Source organism: Cydia strobilella, chromosome 17 (assembly GCF_947568885.1).
Source record: "Cydia strobilella chromosome 17, ilCydStro3.1, whole genome shotgun sequence".
In the NCBI taxonomy this organism is placed as follows: domain Eukaryota; kingdom Metazoa; phylum Arthropoda; class Insecta; order Lepidoptera; family Tortricidae; genus Cydia; species Cydia strobilella.
Window position 1 is genome coordinate 12,940,580 of NC_086057.1, and position 12,982 is coordinate 12,953,561.

A 12,982-nucleotide genomic window follows, 5' to 3' on the forward strand; every position below is an offset into this window, starting at 1 on the left:
ACAGATACAACAATACTTACAAAGGTCCGTTCCGAGCACCAGACAATAGAACCGATTGTACGACAGAAGCGGATGTATCCGTCAGATGGTGATACCATATGTAATAAAACCGGTAAAATATGTGGCTACAGTATGCCACTCTCTAGTCAAGCTTAAAAAAAAGCAAATGTCATTTGATTTAAAGTGCTCGCAAAACACATGGAATTTTATTATTTTGATAAAATAATTAATTTTCATTAGTTTATAAATGCCTTGAGTTCTTATATATCAGTAATCATGTCGAAGAAAATCCAACATTTAGTTGTGGATACCACAGCTTTTATCAGAGCTGCTAACCTTCAGGAGATGGCTGAAAATATGTACACGGTTCAAGAGGTAATTGACGAAATTACCAATGACCGACAAAGAAGAAAACTCGTCGTGCTGCCCTACGACTTGAAAGTTAAGGAGGTCTTCACAGAAAATATAAAGTTTATCACAGAATTTTCCAAAAAAACTGGTGACTATACTAGTCTCTCTGCCACAGACATTAAGGTAATGGGTCTGGCTTACCAGATTGAGAAGGAGAAGGTTGGTGTAGAACACCTAAAAACTGAGCCAACTATGCAGAGAACGGTTAAAGTTACTGGTCTGCCTCACTTTAACTCCAGTGTTGAAAATAAAACTAATTCAAATGAGAAAGAGTCAACTCCCTCAGAAGAATCTAAGCCTGTGGAGGAAACAAAACCTACAGAAAAAGTACCAAAAGGTAATGAAGACACTCCTAAGCCAGTGGACTGGTCCAAAATTAACATACCTGGTGCACATGGTGCCAAGCAAGGCACAGACTGGTCTACTATAAAGATAGAAAGTTCAGATGCAGTACATTTTGATGTACAGAACCTTTTAGATGATAATGCTAAAGACCAGAAATTAGCTGAGCAAATAAAAAGTATGGACTTAAGAGCTGGTGAAGATGTAGACAATCTCATTACTAAAGTGTCTTCAGATGAGGAATCAGACAGTGAAGAATATTCAGAGTCTGATGACAGTGATGGTGGTGAATGGATAACACCAGGCAACTTGGCAGAAAAAAAGAAAGAAATGGACATGGGAGAGTTTGAAGACAAGGCAGTGGAAGTCGCTACAATAACTTCAGATTTTGCCATGCAAAATGTCCTTAAACAAATCGGTTTAAATGTAACAGCCATTGACGGTCGCATAATAAGGCAACTTCGTACATTCATATTTCGCTGCACAACCTGTTTCAAAACTACCAGTGTAATGACAAAGCTTTTCTGCCCTAAATGTGGACATGCCACCTTGAAAAAGGTTGGAGTGAGTATCGATGAGGAAGGGAATCAACACATTCACATTAACGGGAGAAAACCATTGACTGCCAGAGGAAAACGTTTTAGCTTGCCCACTCCAAGAGGTGGTCAACATTTCCAGTACCCAATTTTAACAGAAGACCAACATATTCATAAAAGGTTTGCAACTAAAATGGCTCGCAACAAAACAAATGCACTGGACCCTGACTACACAGCTGGATTCTCACCATTTGTGATGAAGGATGTCAACTCTAAATCTGCTGTTCTTGGCGTCCGAGCGAATAAACAAGACGTCAAATACTGGATGAAGAATTACTCTAAGGGAAAGAAAAAATAAACTTATTTTAAGTAAAACATATATTATATGTATAAATTGATCCTGTTACACAGTTGTATTCATTGATAATTAAATCCTCATTCCTAATTCACAATATATTCTTATAAAAAATGTTTGTGCAAAAGACAAGACCACTTTTGACACAAGAAACAAGTAAATACATTTTTCATTAAAAATTGATTTCATATGGTATGCATTCTTACTCTCATATACTTTTGATGAACAAAATCTTAATATATTATTGTACATTTCAACAACATTCAGTTCTTGGCAAGTTTTTCTTCAAAAAAGTTGAAGACTGAATCCATGCATGAATATGAAGTCATTTCGTGTTTTGGATGGCCTGCAACAAAACATATTTAGAATAGAATAGAATATAATAGAAAAACGTTTATTGCAAAAACCATCTACAAACAGCACACTGAACAGTTAAATCATCTTATATGTTTTTGTTTTTTGTTTTGTAATTTTAATTTAATTTAATTTTAGTTTAGTTTTCCTTTCCTTTTAATAATATTCTAACATAGTTCTTAAGTAAAGAGTTACTAACCATATTATGGAACCTATGTTTTCTGAATTAAATGATTTTTATTTTTATTTATTTTATTATTTAAAATTATTTGTAGCTTATACTAACATGCAATAATTACAGTATTGATGCTGCTATAGAGGCTACAAATGGACACCACTCAGCATATGCTCTAACATATATATGCTACAGCGCTGGTCTTCCGTTGAGCCCAGGGCAAGAAGATAGCTCAGGACTAGGCAGTGTCAAAACCTAGCAACTAATAAATAACACAAATTAGAAACTTATACAAGTAAAACTTTAAAAGTGGATGTGGAAGTGAGTAGTTTAGGAATATCAAATAGTTTATACGAGTATCGAATGACATAAGCGTAGGCGAGTTTCTATTTCTCGCATGAATGTAAACATTTTTATACAATACTCGCATGACGATTATTGCATACGATAATGTCATACTCGCACCATGTAAATGGGCCTTAACCTTTTGGACGCCAATGACCGATATATACGCACCGTAGGTTCATCGCCAAAGACCGATTAATCGGTCATAGACCACAGAGCAACATAGACCTACGTGCATATGCATAAAGTTCAATTTCAGTTTTGACACTTCGGTGGCGTTGCGTCTGGATGACAGCTTTTGTGTTTGACACGTCGAAAAGGTTAAAACTGTTAAAAGTAAACAATGCATACCAGCCGAGGCCATCGGTATTTCACCCTTTCTGGTAGGCATGGGCGTGTCCAAAGGTTTGTTTGATGCTATCCAATTTGTTGCAGTCTGTAACAGATTAAAATAAATGTGTGAAAACTACTAAAACTTGCGTAAGATTGCTACTTACATAATATTTGATAAAAAGTATAAAATGAAATAATTGCTAGCACATCCCATTGCAGAATTTGAGACAATTAGCCTCTTAAAGCCCTGTTCACATTTGTCTGACGTGTTGTGTTGTGTCGTGACGCATATCGATTTCATACATTTAATATGGTCAGGCCTATGGAACTCTCCGCGCGAGCTCGGATTTATACCTACGACTCGCTTCCCGCCGGCGGGACTCGAGCTAGCCAGTTGGTTGCCACACGCGCACACGTATGCACGTCACCGCGCGCTATGCCAAAGTAATGTCTTCTTAAATAACAAATAACACAGCTTGTAGATACGGAAAGGAGCGAGTAAAACCACAGACGGCCGTTAGCGCACTGACATATATTTCAACGAGTAACAGCGTGTGGACGCAGCCTCACGCACACATATGCAACACTTCCTCCCCCTAGTTACATAACTAACCTAAAACAATTCTTAAAAATATTTCTTAAAACTAATATTGGAACGCTTCCGTAATATTCTTTTGGGGACTATTGGCGCATTGCTCGCCATGTCTGGCTTCTGGCCTCCTGCTTCCGCCTCATGGAATTCATCCTCATCATCTGAGCTTGTCACCTCTTTCCTTACTTCGCTCTTTGCCTTACTTTCCCCCTCTGCGGGGTCGTCCGATGATGGGGCTAAAGTCCCCGTGAGTGAGGGACCCGGCGGTAGTTCATGGGTTGACATCGGCAATGGTGACGGCAGTGGAGTTGGTGGCGATGGCGTTTGCGGCAGCGGCGGTGGCGGCGGCGGTGTTTGCGGCGGCGACGGTGGCGGCGGCAGCGTTTGCAGCGGCGGCGGCGGCGGCGTTTGCGGCGGCGGCGGCGTTTGCAGTGCAGAGGGTAAGGATGTCTCAGGTAAGTCACAATCCAGTGCGTCACAATAGTCCCAGTTACTTTCAGTACCTTTGTACTTAAGTATATGATTTTTATGTTTTTTAATCAACGCTGAAGTAGTAATGTCTTTTATTAAGTATAAAACTTTGCCTAGTCTTCTGTTAACCACGCCTTTAGACCAAGTGAACTTATTTTTATTAGTAAATTTTTTGTATAGTACGCGCTCGTCGGTTGTAAAAGTTTCATTGTTCTTCCTATTTAACTTGTTATTCTGCGAACACTGTTTATTTTTGATAATATTAGCAAGGGTGACCGATGAGGATGAAGGCGTTGGCGTAACCGGGTGCAGTAAATCTAAACGCGATCTTAGTTTGCGTCCATACACTAGTTCAGTTGGCGAAGAGCCCGTGGTAGAATGAACGGAGTTCCTGTAATTGAACAAGTACTGTAATAGTTTAACCTTACTATCCCGTACATTAAGCCCTGTTATTAAACTAGATTTGATCCCTTTTTTGATCACTTTGACCATACTTTCCGCCTGGCCATTACTAGCCGGATGGTATGGTGGTGACGTCACGTGTTGTATCCCGTTTAAGTTACAAAAAGTGGTAAACTCGTGCGAACAAAAGGATGCACCGTTATCACTTACGATTACCGTAGGTAACCCGAACCTTGAAAAAAAATCACATAATTTATCTATGACCGCCATTGATGATGTCGAGTTTCCCATATCATAGACCTCCACCCATTTGGAATATGCATCCACAGCGATTAAATATGTGTGGTTATTTATAGGACCCAGGAAATCAATGTGGAGCCTAAAAAAAACCGTGGGGGGTAGGTCCCAATGTGCCAATGGAACCCGCGCCGGAGATGGGCGTAATTGAATGCAAACGTCGCACGAACCTATCATTTTTTCGATCGCCTCGTCTATACCGGGAAACCATAACCTTGAACGTGCCTCCGCTTTAGTTTTAACGATACCTAAGTGTGAGGTATGTAATTCAGACAACACTTTCCCCTGCAATCTTTTCGGTATCACGGCTTTATGGCCCCGCATAATACACCCGTTTTCAATTGATAGTTGTGTACGACATAAAAAGAATGGTTTTATTTTTATATCGTTAACTTTATGAGGCCAGCCATTCACGGTATACTTAATTACCTGTTGGAGAACAATGTCTTTACTAGTTTCATTACGAAGCTCATTAACAGAAATTGGCAAATTACCATCCGTGACAAAACAAATGTATGCAGCTCGATCCCAATCATCGCGCGGGTCGACCCGAGTTTCATCCTCCCCGCCCCCTCGCGGCGGCAGACAAGCCCGCGACAAGTAGTCCGCGCTGTTATCAGCGCTGCGTACGTATTCTATGACGTAATTATACCCACTTAGAAACATTGCGTATCTCTGTAATCTATTCGCAGATACTTCGGGAATGCCACGCTCGGGATGGAAAATGCTGGTTAAGGGCTTATGATCTGTACGTAAAACGAAGGGTACCGACCTTCCGTACAGGTACTGGTGAAATCGACGTATACCAAACACGATACTAGTGGCTTCCTTCTGTAACTGCGAGTAACGTTTTTCGGCCGCGTTAAGACTGCGCGAGGCAAAGGAAACCGGTCTTTCGGTGCCATCTGATTCGATCTGTGATAAAATGGCAGATAGCCCGGTGGGGGATGCATCAACTGTCAAGATGACCTTCGCGTTAGGATTGAAATGCGCAAGTACCTGATCCGACGCTAAGACACTTTTAATCTTTTCAAACGCAGTGTCATGCTCGCTAGACCAATGCCACTTTATATTTTTTTTTAATAGGTCATACAATGGGCTCAAGATTGTTGATGCTTCCGGTACAAAACTCCGGTAATAGTTTACGAGTCCCAAAAAAGACTGTAATTCGTTAACATTTTTAGGTTTTGGTGCATTTACCATCGCTACTATTTTATCCGATGATTTTTTTAAACCGTTTTTACTTATGACGTACCCTAAATATGAAACTTCGTCCTGGAAAAACACGCACTTTTCCTTTTGTAGGGTTAACCCCGCTGATTGTAATCGCTTAAGGACTGCGTGCAACCGGTCTATGTGCTGTTTTTCATCACTGCCCGTGATGAGCACGTCGTCCAACAAACACAACACGCCATCCATGCCCGCTAGTAGCCCCTCCATAGCACGCTGAAAAATCGCTGGTGCCGAGGATAACCCGAACACTAACCTTGTATATTTATAAAGGCCTCGGTGTGTATTAATACACGTTATATTTTGTGAGGCCTCGTCGAGCATAAACTGATTATATGCCATCGATAAATCGAGTTTTGAAAATTGTTTGCCCCCACATAGTTTAGAAAATAACTCATTTGCCGTAGGTAGCGGGTATTGCTCAACGACTAGTTGTTTATTAATACTCACCGAGTAATCTGCGCATAGTCTAACGGTTCCGTTTTGTTTTAATACGGGGACAATTGGGGAGGCATATTCAGAGTGTTCGACCGGAACGAGAACGCCTAGATTGACTAGCCTATCTATCTCCTTATCGATTTTATCTCGCAATGCGAACGCGATCGGCCGGGCTTTAATAAAAACCGGTTTAGAGTGTTCTTTTAAAGTTAATTTAATTTTAGTTTTATTGTAACACCCGAGTTCATCCGAGAAAAGCTGAGGGTATCCCTTTTGTAACCGTTTAACTATAGTTTCATCACTACAATAATGCACAGGGGTTAATTGTAAATTAAATGTAGAAGTGAAATCTCTTCCTAGTAGTGCGGGGCCCTCATCACAGACTACATATGCGTTTATCGAATGCGTGCTCCCCGCATATGAAATGGGTAGTGGAATCATTCCTATACACTGAATACGTTCCCCAGAATACCCGTGCAACCTTTTGCTCGTGGATCGTAAGGGAATGTCACTAAAACTCTTATTGTATGTATTTTGCGGTACAACCGTGACGGCACTGCCCGTATCAATTTCAAATTTAAATTGTTTTTTACGAATAGTGACGGTTTCGACCATAGGCTCTCCGCGAAATGAACGAATAAAATAAATCTTACCGTCGTCATCGCCCTCATCCTCTGGTCCCAAATTAACGTATTTCACTTTACACATTCTACGCAAATGTCCCTTTACATGACACTTTTTGCACACGAAATTTGTAAATCGACACTCTGCAGTCTTATGATTTGTGTAACCGCAAACCGTACACGGAACCTTCGCGCCGACACCTTCTGTTTTCTTCGGAATCTTTGATATCTTCAACAGCTGATCAGTGCCGGGTTCGGAACCCGACGCCGTAGCTCCCGCGCTGGCGCACCGAATAGTTTCTGCCAACTCGACAGCTTTAGCCAGCGTCAAATCCTTCAACTCCCGAGCATAAAGTTTCTCCTTCTCCCGGCCTGGCAACATGCCTATCAGGAACCGGTCACGCAGTGCCTCTTCTACATTAGCAAATTCACAGTGTGCAGTCAGACCACGGAGCCTCGCCGCCCATTGCGTGTGAGACTCGCCTACCTGCTGTGACGCGGAGTAGAACTTATGACGCTCCCCGAAGCCCACCCGTGTCGGTGTAAAATGTCCGTCCAAAAGCGTCAAAATGTCCTCGAATGGCACGCTTTCCAATTGCTTTGGCAACGCTAAATCCTCAACTAATTTATACGTGCCTTCGCTGAGTGCGCTTAAAAGAATGGCTTTCCTCTTCTTCCCCGTAGCATCTGTCGTCCCGTCCACATCATTAGCCAAAAAAAATTGTAGAATCCTGCCTTTGTAACTCTTCCAACTTTGGCCATCGTGATCAAAAATAGTTAAAATCCCGAGATTAGCACTTGCCATGATTTTTTTTTTGCGGAACGGGTAGATTACGCACGCGAGTCGCCACTGATAGATACGGAAAGGAGCGAGTAAAACCACAGACGGCCGTTAGCGCACTGACATATATTTCAACGAGTAACAGCGTGTGAACGCAGCCTCACGCACACATATGCAACAGATGGATGCAGAAACAACAAAACAAATAAAAAATATTGTTTTTTCCTCTTTCGACAGATGAGTAAAACTAAGTAGACATTCTCAATATAGTTACTTACACCTACAGTTATTATTTTTACGATAGTTACAAGCTACGTTGGTACTATTAAGTTGTTTTAAAGATGTAGGTAATGTTTTTTACGACACATTTATAGTTAGATATCTACCTAAGACACCTAAGTGTTTGAAAGAAGCGTCGGCAACCCTAGCGTTGTGTCGGCGCGCGCGGTGCGGGGAGCGGCGCGTTGAAGGTTACTCCATTGTATTTTTGTGTAGGTATCAAAACGGTAGGTATTTGCGTTTTCTTTGAGAGATAAGTATCTGTTCGTAAGAACTATTATATAATCTGTGATATGGTTGCGTTCACATTTGTCTGATGCACGCTGCGTCAGACAAATGTCCACGCAATCATATTAAATGTATGAAACCGATATGCGTCACGACACGACAGACAAATGTGAACCGGGCTTAAGGCCCAGACTTACAAGAAAAATATCCAAAGTTTGCCCATAAAATTTGAACTTATAGTGTAGGAAATAAGACTTGATTTTGCTTTGTTTGTAAATTGCACGAAACAAAACATGCAGCTCTATTTCGATTGTAAACCCTTTGACCGCCACAGACGGCTATGGACGTCATCGGAAATTCTTGCCAAGGGCGCCAACGCAACGTCAGCTTCGCCAATGCAATAGGGAATTACACGGGACTCCTTTAAGTTCAATTTCCCTTAACACATTAAGTGCCAGCGCGTGCTACGCGCTACGTGCGTAGCCGATAACATGCGACTACGAATAGAGAACCCGACCACAGAATAACTAATAGTACTACCGTACAGAAAATTCACTCCTTTACAAAAGTCAGATTTAGGTATAAAATTATATCTATACTCGCCGCCTGCAAGCAAAATTGAAACTTATAACCGCGCAAGAACCGTGAATCTTCTTTGCGCGCCGCAGTTTTATGACCGAGCTGCGAGTGTCGGCACGGGGTTGTCACTTGACAAGTTTTTGTACCTATACCTACTTATTTATTATTTTTAAGACAAATATGTAGGAATTACAAACGTTGATTCTGTAAACATAGTTTTTTTATCCGGAGATGGTATGTCTGATTCCCACGGAAGTTGTTATGCCACAGAAGTACTTATTTCTTTGAAAATATGTCGGTCAATATAGTCCGGAATTTAAAAAAAAATGTTATTTCTGCTTCCTTGTTCTTCCGTTTATTCACACATTCGTAAACAGAACAATATCTATAGATTTAGGTTTCGAAGGCATTATGCATTTTCAATTTTGCGCGAGTCGAGCGGCAGCCCATTGCCTTACTCCTGCCCGGGAGGCGCACCGGCCAAATGTACCTAAACTGCGAAGTGACACCCCCCTGACCCGACCATCGGGTCACTGGCACTGAATGTAATCACGATCGTCTGGCGTCCGGGGCACGGCATATTCCTTCGCCGTCTGACGTTCAAAGGGTTAAGCCAGTATGTGCAAATAAAATGAACCATATTACAGAGTGAGAAAAATCAGTGACAGTAACGCATGCTATTCCGCGCGTGACGTACCACTATTGATTGACACTGTCATGACAAGAACCAAAGAGCATAGAGTGTTATTGTCATAGTACATTTTGTAAGTAGTCACAGTAAGTGTACTGCCTGGATTAGGGGGCGTTCAATTATTACGTAACGCAATTTTCGAAGTTTTTTCAATCGGTCAATCGGTGTCGCCATCTACACGAGCATAGGCCAAAGGTGTGGCGCCATCTTTTCAAGCATAAATTTTGCTTGACTTTCCGAGGCACGTTTATCATTAGAATTTATAATTACTTATCTTATTCGGAGTTACATATATGTTCGCAAGAACCTTACGGCAAGAGCATAACGTTTAAAATGGTTAGTTAATTGTGTTTCTATTTGTAGTTTTTACCTGTGTAACATAATCTGGTATACTTTTGCTAGAGAACCCATGAACGGAATCCGTCATGGCTATAGCCTTTACTCTCTTCTTGAACTCATTCTTATTCTTAATAGCCAGATTCATCGTCACCACGCCGCCGTAACTGTGAGCCACGATGAGAATCGACGAGGCCTTCGTGTTGGCAACGTATTTGTCCCACACGTACTGCGCGTGTTCATCTGGTGTACCGCTTTTCGGTATTTTATTGCCGGTTGTTAGGTAGTTGTCGTTTGTGTTTAGCACTAGAACTCCATAGTCTTTGGCTACTGCGCGTTTTATGTAGGGTATTTGGGTACCTTTATCGAGGTTTTTATTGATGATGAGACTGGAAAATTATAAAGAAATGTAAGTAGGTTCGATGTATACATATAGGTTGTGTAGCGTAGCGTAGGAGAAAGGTGCCTTTAGTTTTATACTCCTTTGTTAAAAACTCAAAGTTCAGAATTCAGTAGGTATAAACTTACGATCGCGCCCATTGGCCAGCGCGCACGGCGCCCGAGCCATGTATGAGCAGGAGAAGGATATCTTTTGTCTCATATTTCTTGGTGGCAAATATGAAAGTGCCAGTTGCCGGCTTACTGTCAGAAGGGACTGGGAGCCTCATCATATTCTCCTGTAAAGTTTAATATGCAAGTTAAGCAATTGATACAAATGGGTAAAAATAGGGAAGACTGAAACTATAAGAGATATTGTCACTACATGACATTTAATTTACAACTAGTAAAATACCTCAAATGGATAAAACTATAGGGCTTAAAATGTTAATTGCTCATGCAGATGTATTCCCATTTGTCCTCGTCCCACATGACAGCCACCATACATGAGGTGGGGACACATGAGAATGATTCATATGAAAACACCTATTCCCATCTCTGTACCCAGAGGGGCAAATGGGTATACAGTCATACACCCCTATGCTGAGTTTTTCATAGTAAATATTAGACTTTTTTTGTTGAGTTGTGGATGCAAGGGCCTGACACTCTTTGATAGAGAAAGACAGTCTTATATAGGGTTACCAGATTCCTGACAATTCAGGAATTTTCCTGAATTGTCAGGAATTTTCGCCTGACAATTGGCGAAAATTCCTGACAATTCGAATGTGGACGAAACACGAAAGTGGCATGAATTGTTTGAATTAATAGATTTTATGTACACAGATTACAGTTTTTAATTTCGATTTTATGTACTTAAATTAATCCAAAACAATGTGAAAAAAAGGATAAATGAGATCCACCAAACTTAATCAATAACTTCGTAATTATTAATTAAGAAATCTTTACTCAGGCATACATACATGAATGTTTTAAAAATCGAAATTATTTCTATTCTATTCTTATTTCTAAGATTAAGTGCAGGTAGTTTGCAAGACCCACGCAGCAAGATGTTGAAACAATTCCTCGCCAGTCTGCCTGTGACCACGAACGTAACGTCAAGATCGAAACGTTAGGCCATAAATGTTCCGTGTAGTTTAAAATTGTCATTTTTTTGTATTTTCTTCTTATACAGAATTTTTAGGACTATTTAAACAACTCTATTTAAGGGTTAAAGGATGATCTGAAAAGGACTCTTAGTTTTGAGTACACTGACCTGTGTTTCTAGCAGATGGTAGACATAGTCGGTGACAACCATGCCAACATTCTCATAGTGCACCTGACATTCCTGCTGCAGCTCACTCACGTTAAACTCAAATGGCTCCTCCCCGGGAACTCCATCTACGATCTTTCTGAGCTCCCCATCTGGAAAGTTATGTAGTCAACAAAGTTATTGGCTGCACAATCTAGCATTGGTGGGACTGTATTGTAATTTGTATTGAATTGTAAAGTTAACTTATTGTGCATCCTATTCTAGTTTAATTTAAGTTAATGTAGTTAGTAATTAATTAAGTTAATTTAAGGTAGTCTTATGTAATAAAAACTTAATGTATTATAAGGACCCATTTGCATGCTGCCAAAAACAGCTAAAAAGGCTAGACCAATGTAACTTTTATAATATCTATGTAAAACACTTTTTATGTGCAAATAAATGATTATGATTATGATTATATACATTTATATGCAGATGTGGCGCAAAAAATTCAATTGACTGTACCTTATGCAGTGTACATACAGACTTTGTTTAGGTAAATTGCAAATCATAGATAAAAATTAAAACTAGTTAGTTAAATTACAAACAAAAGACTTTTTTAGAACTAAACATCTTGTTTGTGTATGATAAGAATTTGATTTGTAGTCATCTTATTTATTTATTTACATATTTTTATTTTTTATACTACGGCGGAGGCATACAACCTGCCTGATGTTAAGCAGTCTCTGTAGCCTATGTACGCTTGCAACTCCAGAAGAGCTACATGCGCGTTGCCGACCCTAACACTGCACCCTCATTGAGCTCTGGCAACCTTACACACCGGCAGAAACACTACACTATGAGTAGGGTCTAGTGTTATTTGGCTGCGGTTTTCTTTTAGAAAACTTTTTTATTAGAAATTTGGAAACAGGTATCTAATCTTTTGTTTACTTACTCAATACTTTAGTTTGGTACCAGATATCATTTAAACTAAAATACTTACTTGAATTGAAACCATATCCAAGGTCTTTCAGAGCCTCTACCGGCGGCTTATGGCCCAGCACTGTGGACCCTTCTGCATTCATCTGGCTAAAGTTATTAGTACGGTTCCGCAGAAAATACTTTGACTTCAGGCCGAACAGGCTTCGAAACTTCGACATTTATGGATGACTCATCAATGCAGCCTTGATCCAGTTAATATTGCATTTAAAAAATCAAGGACGATATGCAACTGCAGTCTGAAATCCTGTTTTTGAAACTTGTTACAAACATGGAGATGCCGTATAATGCCAGAGATAGCTTATATGTTATACGAGAACACGTAATCACTAATCAATGTACCTATAAAAAAGTATAAACTCAAACTATTCTTAATTATTGTTTTCGTTTTACTGATAAATTTGCCCGGCGGAGCTCACAATGATAACGACAACGACTTGACAATGACAGTCTAGTTGTCAAACGAACATCGTTCGGAAACTAATAAATAATATGAATTGTAATTCATCAATATTTTTGCCAGCAAACGAGAATGCTGCTCAAGTTACTTGCAACATG

General features: G+C 40.2%; 2 protein-coding genes across 2 annotated transcripts; one reads left to right on the forward strand and one right to left on the reverse strand.

Moving 5' to 3' along the window:
* The first annotated feature begins 173 nt into the window (after positions 1 to 173).
* On the forward strand, positions 174 to 1,695 carry LOC134749027 (RNA-binding protein NOB1). Its single transcript, XM_063683918.1, has one exon. The coding sequence runs from the start codon at positions 277 to 279 to the stop codon at positions 1,645 to 1,647; it is 1,371 nt and encodes a 456-aa protein (XP_063539988.1). The 5' UTR covers positions 174 to 276; the 3' UTR covers positions 1,648 to 1,695.
* On the reverse strand, positions 1,650 to 12,852 carry LOC134749029 (FAM172 family protein homolog CG10038). Its single transcript, XM_063683920.1, has 6 exons — positions 12,429 to 12,852; positions 11,450 to 11,598; positions 10,327 to 10,475; positions 9,833 to 10,187; positions 2,870 to 2,954; positions 1,650 to 1,990 (listed from the first exon to the last, which is right to left on the reverse strand). Exons 1-6 carry the CDS (start codon positions 12,583 to 12,585, stop codon positions 1,908 to 1,910), a joined length of 978 nt encoding a protein of 325 aa, XP_063539990.1. The 5' UTR covers positions 12,586 to 12,852; the 3' UTR covers positions 1,650 to 1,907.
* Positions 12,853 to 12,982: the final 130 nt, after the last annotated feature.

Bases quoted from the DNA above. Each gene is read 5' to 3' on its own strand.
- LOC134749027 (XM_063683918.1), top strand. From the start codon at position 277: ATGTCGAAGAAAATCCAACATTTAGTTGTGGATACCACAGCTTTTATC.
- LOC134749029 (XM_063683920.1), bottom strand. From the start codon at position 12,585: ATGTCGAAGTTTCGAAGCCTGTTCGGCCTGAAGTCAAAGTATTTTCTG. The intron at 11,599-12,428 runs GTAAGTATTTTA...ATAACTTTCCAG, and splicing joins TGGATATGGTTTCAATTCAA to ATGGGGAGCTCAGAAAGATC. The intron at 10,476-11,449 runs GTCAGTGTACTC...TAAACTTTACAG, and splicing joins ACCATCTGCTAGAAACACAG to GAGAATATGATGAGGCTCCC.